The 16,047-nt window shown below is 36.3% G+C and overlaps 1 protein-coding gene across 1 annotated transcript in view; it reads right to left on the bottom strand.

The window, feature by feature from the left end:
• The window catches only part of LOC134795216 (protein trachealess), a 64,914-nt gene extending 49,115 nt beyond the window's left edge, over positions 1-15,799 (bottom strand). The window contains exon 1 of the mRNA XM_063767053.1: positions 14,679-15,799. Within this exon, the coding sequence (XP_063623123.1) occupies positions 14,679-14,890 (212 nt within the window). The 5' untranslated portion in view covers positions 14,891-15,799. The remainder of the gene's footprint in view (positions 1-14,678) is intronic.
• Between the last annotated feature and the right edge of the window lie 248 nt (positions 15,800-16,047).

Raw genomic sequence — 16,047 nt, 5'->3', positions numbered from 1 at the left:
TTTGAATGTAATTAAACGTATGATATGTAAAAAAAAATATTACATGTGAAATGTAACACTTTCTTTTTGTAAATTTGATGTCCCCGACCTCGTTTTATAACAAAAAACCGAGCAAACAGGCAATTTTGTGCAGCAGTGTTCACGCGCGCATCTGGACTCGGTCTAGTGAAAAATCCAAGTGCAACTAGTTTTATTACCCGCGCTAGATTAGATAGACGCGCTAATCTTGTACCTCGGCAGAGGGGAAATAGTGCGAATGCCGCCTCCCTTCCGTGTTGCTCGAAGCCCGGGGGCAATTCAGTAATACTGCAGGAAGAACAAGTATGTTAGCTGCAACTTAGTACCAGTTGTAATTACAAATATTATGAAACCCATCAATAAAAATAATAACTATGCATTTATGACTATGTGGGGGTGGACCTAAATATCAAATTCTGTTATGTCGTCGGATCATATCAAATCACTTTCAAGTAACAACAAAACTTAGTATGTTTATTGATTACCTACTCATTTGTAGAAATGTAGCGCGCGATACGTTTTTTTTTAGTAGCGACGATATATGTAAATAAATTGGTTAAAAACATACATATTGTATTAGCCTGCAATGACCTTAATACTGTGCTATGACCGAATGTGGTGCAAACTAGGTACCTACTCTATTAATAATTTAGTGAAAATTATAAGTTTAGTTCCATTAAAATCTTCACAAGTCATAGCTATAGTATTTTTCATTATTTTTACGTTGTATTATACTTATAAACGCTGAGAAACGGTTTCGCTGAGCGTGATATTAAGTTGTCGCTGTCACCCTAAACCCCTTTTGTAACGAGACAAATATGACACGTCACATTGTCTCCTCAAGTGGTTATGTCACCAATGAGTACCCACTTATCCGTACAAGGACTCTATAATAATGCGTTTAATAATTCTTTCATATTAATAATAGGGTTATAAGACCGTTTTATATTTTTTAGAAGTCTTGGTGTTGAGAATAATAGTAAGACATTTTATCGATCTTGTTCTTGAAGTGCGTCTTTTACAAGGTAATACCAGTTTATCATCCAGTGCTGAGGGACCTTCAGTCATATTGATGGCTACAATTTAGAATTCATAATAGGTACAATACTGGCAATAATTTAGAATTCATAATAGTTGATAATAATGATAATTTAAACTTCACTAAGTCGGAATTCGATTTGTCTTACTGTAAAACATTCCAGAGTCCAGACTCATAAATAAGGTATGTCTTCAACAGATCTTCACCAAAAGAAGGTGTTAAACAAGTTTAAAAGTCCGTCACGGGCCGCGGGTCCTCAAAGAGAAATGGACCCTCAGAGGGTAGTTGTAAACCCCTGTTTAGTCAGGCGTCGGCCCCCAGGGGCCACGGTCAGTGCCGGTGAATCAAATGATCTGCATGCACTTTTACACTGTTACTTTGCGAGTTCAAGGAAGGAGATATGTACTTCTTGAGTTATAAAGCCGATATAGATCATGTTACTAGCCAGTAGAAAACAGATCGGTCGGTACTATTTTGTCATAGTGGATAATGCTATTTACCTATGATATTGCAATGATTTGAGAGGTCTAAACTTGGCAAAAGTGAAAAGGTTTCGAGGCTGGCTGTCACATGAATAGATTACGAAGAGTCTAGGTTTATTTTAGATTACCTACTTATATGTATACAAGCACGGACCAACTATTTTGTACCTTTCGATTGACTAAACTGTTTTATTTTATTTCTTTAGACGATGGGTCTATGGGTATAGTATACATAATAAAAGTGGTTGTGTATGTTCTACATTTTCACCTAGTTAAGTAAGTTCCTATAGCGTAATCTTACAAAACACCACAGTACGAGTATGACTTAGTTATCCTTAATACATTTTAAATTTTAAAGCGACGACGAAGTGAATCCAATCCATTGGGAAATAAATGAATAAGTATTTATTAAAAGCAATTCAATCTTCTTTAAATATAGTTACTTACTCCCAAAAACTTTTCGCCAACTTTCCATCACAAAAGCTCCAAATATCGCATATAAATACAAAAGGGGTCATAAAGAGGGCGACGACGGAAATGAAACGTCATCGCCTTATTACTGATTATTGATACAAGCATTATCCGCCATGATTAGATGTGTCGCGGGAGATGGGCCAACACGGCCCGCTTATTAACTCTTAATGTGTGAGCCTATTGCAGAAATATGGATATTTCATTAGAGCGGGCGGGGAGGGATTTACCGAGTTATATATTTTTTCATCACACTCGCTCAGTAAATGTGGAATTGCACGCAAGTTTAGCGGGAGTTATAGAAAAAGCGTTCTCCCTAGGGAGTTATGAAGTTTCTAGTGCCATAATTAACAGTTTTTTTGTCTTTATACTTAATTTTTTTATCGCAAGTGTGATGTAAAACATTGTGTGTAACTCGTGGCGTAATAATATTGCAAACTCGAGTCTATAAATCGCTCCGGCAAGCCGTCGTGATTTAACTTACTCTCGTTTGCAATATTCAACTTACGCCCCATGTTGCACAATGTACTATTGTTTGGTTTATGGTTTAGTGTTTGATCCTTACCAAACGTAATGAATGATGAATGTAATGAATGTTCTAGTTTCTTTATGTTCAAAACCTACGGAAATTTATAATATACCTAAATCAAGAAGTTAATCAATACAATTAATAAAGGTAAAAATGGATTACAAATGCGCCTATTTGATGCCAGGCGGTAAAAAAAATATTCTTGCTACCATACTTGCTTATATAATAAATAATTTAAAACAAGTGGGATAAGTAAAAAACATGACATTATTTAAAACCCCGAAAAACCTATTCAAATACTTACGATTAAATTTGGTATGCTTTAGCATCTCTACATTCAACTTAAGGATGCCAAAATCAAGTTTAATCTTATGAACAGTCACAATTTGACAGTAGCAGACAAAAGGTTAAAATATACCAAAAAATAACAAGAAATCTGTAAACACCTTGAACAATAACCGTTTCAAAACTACCCCATAGAATAGACCATTCGGGTGAGTCCGCGTCACTTCGGGAAGTTTCGGAGCCCTCTAGAATTCGCCGAGTCATATTAAGCTCATCTCGACTAAACCGTCCCGAGAGACTACTGATTATTTCCGACCAGGATCTTAAAGGGTCTTAGTACTTTGTGTCAGATGTGGAATTAACTGAATCTAGAAATGTAAGTTAGGAAAATGCAAGAAAGCAAACAAGCGAAAAGTTATCCTTTATTAAGGGATATCTTTCAGTTCATCTTTACATAAACGATCCTAGATATTTTGTTTCCGAGGGTCACAACATTATCATTTTCATTTAAACATAGCAAACATACACAGATAGTCTCAGTTGTATGTAAATTATCTAATCCAACTTAATAACCGGCCACAGTAAATGGAGGTTAATACGTAGTTAAAAACTCATGTTTTTCATGGATTAAAAATCCCTCATACAAAATATCTCCCTATACTTACGTCTAACATCAGTGACTAAAAGCTATCACCACCTATTATGACTTGCCAAAATAAGATTGAACTTAAAGTATCAAAATCACCCAGTCATCATTACACCTCCGCCGTGGACATCTTGCATTACACCAAGTCACGATGACGGTCAAGCCATTCGATAATAAGCTCTACGTACATGAGATAAGGCTCTCAACGATTACTATTTCAAATTGGAAGCAGGTAAGGTCGGTCATTTTGTACTTAGTCGACATTTGACATTAGCTGAAGTCGTGACCTTTACTTAGATTCGGTTCAAATTTGAATTTTCAACTGTATTCGGAATTTAGCGTTTTTGTCCCTAGCGGGTCAACTTCTCATTGAAATTTTTGTATTTGACCGTAAATTTTCATAATAACATTTTCTTTTTTACCTCAAAACCTGTATGTAATTTTTCTCGCGTTAAATTGATTATTTTTGTTAAAATGACGCACATTTTCTCCTGTTTTCTTCAACAGCTCCAATAGAAAAATCATGATTCACTGCCCAGTGGTGTAGCGCGCGCCGCCCTGGACAAAATTCTGGACAAAAATAAATAACGCAGTGGGCCCGAGGGACGGGCGATTGGGCAAATTGCGCTCTTTAGGCGCGGACGCTAATAATCACGTCATATCCAATTTTCGTTTCAAACGGGAGAGGAATACCAATGGGCGTTGATTGAATCAGTTTGTCTTAGACTAAGGTAGTTACGTTGGATAAAGATAGTATAGTTTAGTAGGTAGTAGTTTGATTGATTTAATTAAGGCGGATCCTCACCGATTAATTTCCAATCAATTTAGATTTTGCATATTTTTATCATATATGCAAGGTATTTTATTGCTTACTGGTTTATTTTATCTACCACGTCGGATCCATTTGCATCAAAATTATACATTGTTATTGCATATTTTTGTTTAAATATAAAAAATAATGTAAAAATATTTAATGATATAATATTAACCAATCCATAATACAATCAGGATCTAGAGTAATGAACTCGATAATTATTATGTTTTATGTGCCTCGTAAATTCTTGGTATAATTAACGCAGTTAAAATTATTGTATGAAGCGTCGAGTATAAGTAGTCACACATTCCATTCATACAAATACGTCAATTAATTAGTAATCATGACTACATATATTACCAACACGCAGTAATTAATTTGCATTAACTGCATGTTTAGCGCCTCCGTGGAATGTCCATTTAATAAGACGACACATAACACCCTCTTGTAAAAACGAATTATGCAAGCAATTGACATATCATTTCTACTCGTAACATTACTTTGTTAAACTCATGCTATATACGTGACGTATTAGTAATAAAAACCTTATTCCGTACGAATAAAGTTCGTATTATAAAAGCAGACTAATGTTTTGTTCAGTCAACCCTTGATAGCTAACACACCCCAGTGGGCAGCGATCCAGCTTTACGGACAAAAAATGACCAATCTGCTAGACGCGTCGATACGGCTATGACTAATGATGCCCGCAAATTGCCTGGCTCGCAACTGGAAAATTGTTTCATTCATAAAGATTGCCCGGCTTTAAGGATGGAGATTTGATGAATAAAATAGTGGCCCCTTACGCTGTCAGATGGACAAATGTTTGTATTAACATTATCGTGCACGGATTTGATACCATTTTTCTTTGATATCCCTTTTTTGGGGATATAAGCCATCGTTAGAATCATTTGACATTGTCTGTGGTAACATCTGCAGTGACATTTTTATTATACTGATCTGTAGGATAACTAAATAGGTACAAAACTTCTTTTTTGTTTAGACCGTCCTTAAAATATTTATATTGTACTCAACGTATGAAACGAGTTATCCGTTACAGGTGTTAGAAAAATATAAATATCTGCAAGCAGAAAAAATGTAAATCTACCCAAGAAAAGATAAATTAAATAGTTTAAATACCTAATGATCGTGTAATAGTAACACATACTTAACAATGCAAAACATTAACTGACTCAACACATGGATTTTATTTCAGTTACCATCTAAAATACTCCTAACGTTTCGATCACAGACAGTTACAGACACATTCGCAACTAAACAAAACTAGTCGAATTAGCAATACAAAGGCTGCATTGAGCGGCAATTGAAAGGCGAAGAAAATAATAGTTATTTGCAATAATCGGAGGGACGCTTGATTGCGCCCCGGGCGGACATTTTTGCCAATTTTTGTCTAGTTGTTGCTTTTGTAAAACCAATGGGATTTAGGAGTATTTTGTTCGTTTAAAATTTATTTCGAAAGTTGACCAATATTAAGTTTTCTTTTGATGTGTACCTATGCCTCAAAAAAAAAAAGAAAAATAGCAAAATATTGATTATTGAATTGAATACCAAATATTAATTAAAATTAGGCTTTTAATATTTCAAATGTACGTTTTATATGATTACTCTATTGTATAGCCGTATTTCATACCAAAAGTGACATACAAACAATACATGCATTTCAGAGGACATAATTATAGTCGCCTGGTTTATTGCATCTCATTCTGATTTTGAAAAAATATAAAATCCTAATACAACAACATAACAAAAGGGTCACATTAACTTTAACTTATTATTCTTTCAACGTTCCCACACACATCTTAACTCCCAAATAACCCTGATCTGGTCACCCTCAACCCTAAAAGAAAGAATTAAACAAGTCGGGGTCAGCCTGATGAGGTAAAGGGGAAATAATTGATCATTTTCGGGACACTTGTCCCGCTGTTAATCCCACTGTCCAGTGTGATCGATTGACTCTGAGTGAGGAATGTCTATTAAATTGAAGAAATACTTGTTTTTGCGAAAGTTAAGTTTTGATCAGAATTATATCTAAGTGCGTGAAATGGAAGCTCGAGAAAATGTGTACTGCAGTTCACGTCGTGATATTCTTGAAGGCTAGGATGACTTAAGTAGGTAAAAATAATTATTTACGTATCAGCATTGCGATACAGCGAGGAAATGCCGCCAGCATCCTTGGTACAATGCCTCAAGGGCCTATTTTAGATTTAAGCTAGTTATTAATTTCGTTTAGTAGTACCACTGTATATATATTGTATGTAAATAAAGATTTATATTATTTATGGTAATTACCTGAATAAGTCGACCTGATTAATTTTATTTAGGTGCATATATTACTGTATATTAATCAGGTAATATAAGACGATCCTACATTTTTGAAAACTTGATGAATGAGCGAATTTAAACTGTCGTGAGTCATACTTAACATCAAGCTATTTTTTTAGTTTAATCGGTTTAACTCATGTTAAACTAGAGTTAGACCAAGAAAAGTCTGCAGCGAATTTGATAGCCCACGCAATGCGAGTGTTATTTTAAACGTCAGGTTTCTATATAATAATGACGTATAAATAACACTTGCACTGCGTGGGCGATCAAAATTGCTGCAGACTTGCCTTGGTCTAACTCTAGCTTGATGGATGCGGCGTAGCTTTCTTACCTAAATTAATTTCAATAGCATATGAAAACATAGGTGACATACCTGTTTTTTCTCTGTCAATTTACTATTTTTAGGGTTCCGTACCCAAAGGGTAAAACGGGACCCTATTACTAAAACTCCGCTGTCCGTCCGTCCGTCCGTCCGTCTGTCACCGGGCTGTATCTCGTGATCTGTGATAGCTAAACAGCTGAAATTTTCACAGATGATGTATTTCTGTTGCCGCTATAACAACAAATACTAAAAACATAATAAAATAAAGATTTAAGTGGGGCTCCCATACAACAAACGTGATTTTTGACCGAAGTTAAGCAACGTCGGGCGGGGTCAGTACTTGGCTGGGTGACAGTTTTTTTTTTGCCGTTTTTTGCATTATGGTACGGAACCCTTCGTGCGCGAGTCCGATTCGCACTTGTTTAGTTTTTTAAATCGGTCTAACTCATGTAAAACTAACTTGATCGATGCGGTTTAAAATCGTAATACCTAAATTAATTTCAATGGCATATAAAAGGATAGGTATGACATACTATTATTATTATTTTATTTTTCTTCTCTGAATAGAATTTCTTAATTCGCTTAAGTACGTATGTAGGATTTTTGGAACAAAATCCAGCGGAGTACAACCATTGGTATCAGAACATTAACTTTACGTTACAAATATAGCCCGCAATAAAATTCTCTTAAACCGCAGACGGCTGTCTGGTTTTTTAAAATCGAATGTTTTTCTATACTTTTGTTCATTTCCAAATAACAGTTAATAACCGATTTGGTTGTGGAAAAAAACTTTTATTCAAAATGAGGTTCGATTGTGACGTTTTTATTTTAGTGCGATTGGAGAGAAATCGTTATGATTTGGATATCTTTTTTAATTTGATTATAAATGTCTTTGCTATGCTTAATAATATCTCATATCCTACTTATTTGGTGTTCTCTGGTTATTCAATGCCAGAGCTCAATTTTAGAGCAAAATTTCTAGGTTGTTGTATGAAAAAAAAAACACGATTTTCCTGTTTGTCTGTCCGAGTTGCATGTCCGCAGTCGCAAGGTCCCCGTGACAAAGTTATGGGGTGAAGGAAACTAGGAAAATTACACTTACTAAGTATATCGTGAAAATCTCCGGCTTATGGTATGAATCATATGAATATTGTATGAGTTATCATGGAATAGATAGTAGGTGTTTTTTCGGTCGAGTAGTAAAAAGCGGCCGTACGGCGGTGCGCGACGAATCGCAGTGACTTGCCTTTTGCTGATTGAGCTCGGCTTCTGTGCCACTACAGGGTGTTGAAATACTATCGATAATTCTGCTGGTCGAGTGGTAAGTATAAAGACTGAAACATTAAATGTCCTTCCTGTATCCCAAAGTAAGGACACTCACCAGTCACCAGCCATGTCATGCCAGATGACAGCTACGTACAGTTAGCAAAACTATAGAAATGTGTTTGCAGGGATTCCAAGTTATTAGCTTAACTGACTGTACATGGTTGTTCTTGGGAGTAGAAATGTAATATTGTGAGTAAGTAGATATTAAATACGGTCACATGGGTTACCTACAGTTAACAAGATTATCATAATTTAAATATTTTTAGCTACACTTTGCTATTTTTGATGCCGTTATTCTAGAGTAATTTACGGAACTAAGAATCAGTGTGTTAGTGAATCTCACCTGAAATAAAAATTAAAACCACTCAGAAGTCAGACTCGCCCACCGAGGGTTCCTTTTTAGTATTTGTTGTTATAGCGGCAACAGAAATACATCATCTGTGAAAATTTCAACTGTCTAGCTATCACGGTTCATGAGAAACAGCCTGGTGACAGACAGACGGACAGACGGACAGTGGAGTCTTAGTAATAGGGTCCCGTTTTCACCCTTTGGGTACGGAACCCTAAAAAAGATATGTCCTTAGGTCCTAACCTTAGATAAACAAAGTCACAATTTTAAACTTCGGTCTATTTTTTATTTAGGTTGAATGAATCATCATATCATCAATATCAATCATCAACGTGCTTATTTTTGTATAGGATTGTTTGGAAATAGTTCAACCAAATTCATTCTGTAATTTTTAAACGTAGTGGTAAGGTTTTAAAAATTGGACAGATATTTCGAAAAGCAAAGAAGTTTATTACACGTCAGATGCGCCTTATTAAGTGTTGTTACCTATGAGTTAATAAATTTTGGGATCAACCTGTACATCCGATAAAAAGTAACACAAGACAAAACGTAATAGATCCATATATTTATAAAAAGGGCTAGCTATAATATCTTCCAAATCAAAGGTCGTTGTAACCAATATTTTTACTTTAATCTGTATCTCAATGGGACAAAGTCGATTATTACATGAAACTAATCGTTTTTACGAACTTGATGAATCAAGTAATTATCTCTTTGATAGAGTTTGAGATCTTTTGTCGTAGTTTGCAAATGAAAATAGGTCGATGAAAATCAAAAAGTAGGCTCGATTACTTAATAGAAAATAATATAGGTAAGTAGAGCCACTTTACAAAACAATTTATTTTGGAGTTTTATATAACAGTTCAATAGGTGTTTGAAATTCATATTTGCTTTTATACATTTTTTCTGGCCCCCATATCGCTAATAATTATAAACAAGAATAAATTATACTAATTACAAGCCCGTTCAGTTCAATTTAGCCTCAAGGCAAGTGACAATTCCAATTCTCAGTCAAAAGTAGCTGTTCGTTGGTTGATTACTATTTTCTTGCAATATATCTTTACTCTCACCAATAAACCCTGTTTTTTCTCCAACATTTTGATCCCTTCAGCACTTAAACCCGGCTAACGGTTGCGTTATTCGTTATAATGTCCCTTAATTGTGGTTACGAGGGCTCCCGAGATTTCTCGATTGCGGTCGAAACACTTTTTGCTGGAATCGATTGAATTCGATTTTTGTCGGAAACGTCGGGATTTGGTTACTGTTTATTGGATAAAATTAAATTGGATGGTTTTTGTTTTGAAATTTCAAGGTGTGATGAAAATAATCATTTAAGTAAAGTGCGCATTGCACAAGTTACCTGAACAAAGTTAATAACAAATTTCTTTTGTATAATCGATATTACTTTCAATTAAAAACCTTCGCTTTTGTTGCTATTAATGACTATACTTAATTACTTATTTTATTGTTTTAATGTCATAATAAATTACATTAAATAATTATATCTACTTATAAAATACAACTTATATAACTAAACGTAACTCAAATAAAAAAAAGACTTTTTTAGTTATTTTTAACTTGATTTAATACATATATCTGGAGACAAAACTTCAAGACCAATCCTTAAAAATGAAGTTAGTTTGGTGAAAAAAGTTTTTTAATCCTGTTTATACAAATTCAAATATTATCTAAATATGTTGGTGAATATGTTGGTCCAGTTTTTTTACACAGAATGCATGCTTCAAAAGGATTTCTTTATGATTTAGACACGGTCTTTATTTTTCAATCAAAATATCTTAGACAACGGATATGGTGTTTTTGTATGAAATTCTATCGGTTTGGAGCGTTTAGAAATTTAGATGAGGTGTGAAAGGGTTTTTATTCAGTGATTGAGTCAAAATGTTTTTGTTTTCATCATAATAGAGTTTAAATGAGGTGCTGTTACATTAAGCAGTTTCGTGACAATGGAGATTTGTCTGATCCCGACTGTATGTAGATATTTATCTATTCAATTACAACACTTAATTACCTATATCACATTAGTCTAAATAAAATAAAAACCGTCCAAGTGCGAGTCGGACTTGGGCACGAAGGGTTCTGTACCATTACGCAGAAAACGGCAAAAAATCACGTTTGTTGTATGGGAGCCCCATTTAAATATTTATTTTATCCTGTTTTTAGTATTTGTTGTTGTAACAACATCAGAAATACATCATCTGTGAAAATTGTAACTGTCTAGCTATCACGGTTCATGAGATACAGCCTGGTGACAAACAGACGGACAGTGGAGTCTTAGTCCTACCCTATTGTCCCGTTTTTACCCTTTGGGTAAGGAGCCCTAAAAAGGAGTTACGTTAAAATGTTTACAATTTAAGGGCATATTAACGGTTAAAATATGTGATTTCACTAATCAAGTCATATTATACGTGTGTTTCTGTACATTCTTTGTTACATCATTGTATCTAACTTCAACTACGTGTTGGTCAGTTGGTCCATTCAAGCCTGCAACCCGTTCAGTTTAGCTGGAAATGACGCGTGTCTCAAGTTTATTACTCGCGTGTCCGTCAATGAAACCGGACCGGCGCAGGCGCACGATCTTGATCAGGCTTATGTAACTTTGTGACTAGACTATTTTGATACTTGTTTAGTGGAGCTAGGCTCGCTAGTGCCCGTGTGAGCTGGTTGCAAAATCAAGTTAACGACTACATATTTTTTTAATGTTGTTTTGTACCTAAGAATTTAGTAAAGCGTGTTTTTTTCGTCGAAGATAGAGTCGAGAAGAAGTAATAAAGTGTTTACTAGTACGTAATTAAAATATGTACAATAAGAAAGAAGATAGACTGAATCGATGAAGCGTAATAGAAAAGAGAAATTAATGCACATTTCTTCTTCTCAGCATTATTCGCGTCCACTGCTGGACATTATGCCTCTTTCACGGATTTCCGTGTTGTTCTAAATGCGGCGGTTCTATGCGCGAATCGGCGGCCTTGCCATCTTTTTAATGTTGTCCGACCATCTGGTTTCGTGGCTTTCCGTAATTTCGGTTTCCCAATCGACGTCTCCTATCACAGTTACTAGCTTGTCCCATCGGTCGCCATCCTGCGAAAGATATGGCTGGCCCATTCCCGCTTCAACTGCGCAATTCTTTTGGCGATTAATGACAACTAAATAACATCATTTGATATTTCATCATAATTTAATCATTCTGATGTCAAAACGTACGTTCGAATTGGCCTCCATGTCTCCCAGGCCTGTTGCCTGTTGCCTGGTTTTCAGTTACAGTTTCCCTGCATAGCCGAATTCATTAAATCTAAAACTGGAACTAGCATTAGAGGATAAAAATCGGGCAAGTGCGAGTCGGACTCGCGCACGAAGGGTTCCGTACCATATAAAAAAAAACGGTCACCCATCCAAGTACTGACCACTCCCGACGTTGCTTAACTTTGGTCAAAACTCACGTTTGTTGTATGGGAGCCCCATTTAAATCTTTATTTTATTCTGTTTTTAGTATTTGTTGTTATAGCGGCAACAGAAATACATCATCTGTGAAAATTTCAACTGTCTAGCTATCACGGTTCGTGAGATACAGCCTGGTGACAGACGGACGGACGGACGGACGGACGGACGGGCAGCGAAGTCTTAGTAATAGGGTCCCGTTTTACCCTTTGGGTACGGAACCCTAAAAAGGAATGCCATTTTAAGGAACTCCTGAAGACCCATTGGATAAAGTGCAGTCTTGCCCAAGGTACATCACCCGTACCTAATAATAATCTGTAGGTAAATAATTTACTACTAAAAAGAAAAGAAAGATAATTACGTACAAACTTCATCCTTGTATCATAGACTACCCACATTTTAGGCTAAATGGGTAAAATTCTCATCCCAATTAACATTTGACTTTAGATTATATTTTTTTCATCGGATCTCATTATAATTTACGACTGCTTATTACCTGCCGAGAACAAGGGAACATGGAGGCTAACTCTCGTTTATTTAGCCGCACAAAACGAATATCAAGATCGTATCATGCTGTTATACTTAAGTTTTGAACAATAATTGGGAGTGTACGTGGATTGTTTTGCTCTCCTCTGTCTTCAATACCGTCAAGTTTGTGTGTACTGTACCTACATTCTATTTTACACAATAGTTATACCGTAAAACGGGGTGAGTAGGTTTCGCGGGGAGAGGTGGGTTATGAATGGGGAGAGAAGGTTTGAGAGGGGGGTGAGAAGTAATTTTAAGGCTACTGCTACAAAAATAATGTATTCCAATTTAAAATGGAGTTATAGTAATACGCATAATAAAAAAAAAATCGATCCAACAATCTTCCAAAATCACCTTTGGATGAAAACCCCTCTCATCCCAAATACGAGGCACTACGGGGTGAGGTGGGTTTTCCTCTTTATCGTCAAAGTTATGAAATGGAACTACCCAAAATAAAATAAAAACTAAAATACAAACGTCCGGAACACTTATTATATACCATTCAGTTTTCATATGTAAAAATAAAATGTTATCGAGGTTTGAATTTCAGTTTGACCCTACTCACCCCATTTTACGGTAACATACTCCTTGAAATTATTTTCAAAAGCATTTATCATTCTTCTAGCAGCATAGTCGTTAGTGACGGATGTCCTGGGTTCTAGTCCCGGGAAGATATGTATTGATCATGAATATTTTTTGTTACTGAGTTGCGGATGTTGGTTTCTCATGTAGGTACTGTTGCCATCAGATACATTGGAGCGGCCAAGGCGCTCAAAAATATCTAAACACGCCTCTATTGTCAAGGCTTTAAAGTGCGTGTTCAGATTCTTTTGAGCACCTAGCCCGTTCTGAAATTTCTGATGGCGACTGTATATATTGCGATAGAGGCATCTGAGTCTATTCCATAAGTTTAGTAACCGCTAAAGATGTGTCTGTTTTGTGTAAATTTATCCACATTTGGAGCCATGGCGAAGGTAAGCGGAGGCACGAGGAAGATAACATCTTTATTTCCAGTTCGTATACAACTTGTTATTGTACTTATACAGCCTTTGTTCGCATTGTTGTAGGTACTTACTTATTAAGAAATTGTTTCAGAATTTTTTTGGAAAATTGTGATAGGTACTTAGGTACATTAAGATATCAAATGAATTGTAGAGTTCCTAAATTTCGCCTAACACTTTCTAAGTTAAGTGCTAGTGTACGGTGCAGTATTTTATTAATGCACACATATTATGGGAACAGGTTGGTATTAAAATAAAAGTATTATAAAAAAATCGATTTCTTGTTTGGGATATGCTGTCCCACAAAATATCTTCAAAAACACACTAAGAATATTTCATCGTTATATTTTTTTCCAATTAGAATGGTTTCCTATTGCTTTCCTATCGCCTAACTTAACCTGGTAAAAATATAAGGTTAAGTATGAGGCAACTTTAAAGAAATAGGTAATATCCATTTTTTATATTGTTATGATTCACAAGTAGGCTTACTTCCTGTTCGCATTATTTTCTAAGTGAGGTAACAAGTGTCATTAAGTTAGCACAAATTGTTTAGGAACAAGTATGACGGCTTTAGAGATACAAATCAGAATTTTAAACGTTGCTCTTGCGCAGGTTTATTGTCTTTTTAAACATTTATTCCTTATCATTGTCAAACCTGTTAAAATTACATTAAAGTGTTTTACGTCAGTTGAGTTTTGGCGAGTTGGAATTTTTTTGCAATCTAAGTATGTAAATCACAACTTATATTATTATTATTTGGAAGCGACAATAAGAAAAAGCACATGAAAACATAATTGCAATTAATGTTAAATGCAAATTAAACTATTTGTCATATTTGATGACTTATTGTTGTTATTAAGTACATAAAAAAATATGCAGGAAATCTAACAGTTGATTAAAGTGCATTTACTTAAGGAATGCTTATATGTATTTGACATACGTATAAAATGGGCAAGAAATCAAATATGACAGTCTATAAAAACTTTTAACACTTCCGTGACCAAGCTTGGCGAGTCCTTGGCATCGCAGGTGTTAACTTAAAAACTAAAAAATAAGAAAAAATGAAACGTGCCCAGGTTCGAGATTGGTTGCTGGTTGCTGGCGACAGATATCCGGGCTTGTCTGTACGAACCAGGAATGGGTGAAGGCCGGGTTCAGCGCCGGGTTGAGGCCCGGGGCCGGCCCGGGCAGCCCCATCACCCCGGGCAACCCGCCCCCCCTCTGGTGGTGGTGGAACCCAGACGCCACTGCATAGTCCATGGCCACTGCCTGATACGGCAACATCACTTAAATTCCCCGACACATCCCAACTATCAAAACTGTTCCTTGTCTATGTTCACGTAAACACTAACAGCTGTTCCGGATTTCAGTCCGATGTCACTTCAGTTATCAAACAAGCTCTATTTCGGGTGATCATTTACGGGTAGTCGCCGGGGAAAAGTCACGCACAACCACCCACTTAATAAATATTCTGGGCATATATCCGTTTTTACGCGGACGTGACCCGCGCGCTACTGCCCGCTCTTCACGTACAGAGACCGATTATCGAAAACAGTTGCATGCGTCCCCCTCCTGCGGCCGCGGACGTGCAACTGAAACGAAGCACGCGCCAAACACGACTCTATCACACAACCTAGACACCCCGATGCACCCTCGGCTCGCGGAGCGGGACGCCGCTAGCCCGCCGTTAAGGACGGCGGCATCGATCGGCCGTCATCGCGAAGTTAAAAGGCTGCGTCGTTACACGGGCCGTAATAGGCGGTTACGTGATTGGGCGTGGCCTGAGCTATTAAGTTGAATAGTCGCGTTGTGATTGGTTGAAATTGGTAGTAGTCGTCTACGTGATATGTTCAGGAATACGTTTATAGCCAGCTCATAGAATATAATAAGTGAGTTGTAGTTTGGATGCGCGCCAGTCGGACCGGCGTGTTGTGGTTTCCATTCCCGTTTGTGTAATGGTTTTTAATTATTAGTTTAGGGCCGTTAATGGGTTAGTTGCGTGTTGTACGGATGCGTTAGGTGAATGAACGGGGGCGTGGCTAGCTGATCTATTGATTGACAGGCAGTCTGCAGAAGTGAAGCAAAAACTAAAGCCTACTAGACGAGTAGGAGCAATATAATTATACCTTTCCAGTTTATTTATAGATATTTGCCACTTTATTGCCATATTACGTTTTTGTGCGGTTTTGTACCAATCGCTAGTATAAAATTCACTGACTCTACCTAAGTACCTACTTTACTTCAGTACAAATTTCCTAGAGTCAATTCAACTTAAGAGCAAGGCAAAAAAACGCGTTTTACTTTATACAAAAACTACTGCATATTGTAGAGTAGCTATTACCTCGGACGTAAAATTTGATCTGGATTTGTTATGGATAAGATCTGTCCATAACAAATCCAGATCAAATTCATAACTCGAATATTAACATTTCATTAAGAAC

Source organism: Cydia splendana, chromosome 1 (assembly GCF_910591565.1).
Source record: "Cydia splendana chromosome 1, ilCydSple1.2, whole genome shotgun sequence".
NCBI classification, from domain to species: domain Eukaryota; kingdom Metazoa; phylum Arthropoda; class Insecta; order Lepidoptera; family Tortricidae; genus Cydia; species Cydia splendana.
This window is presented reverse-complemented; position numbering and strand designations above follow the sequence as displayed.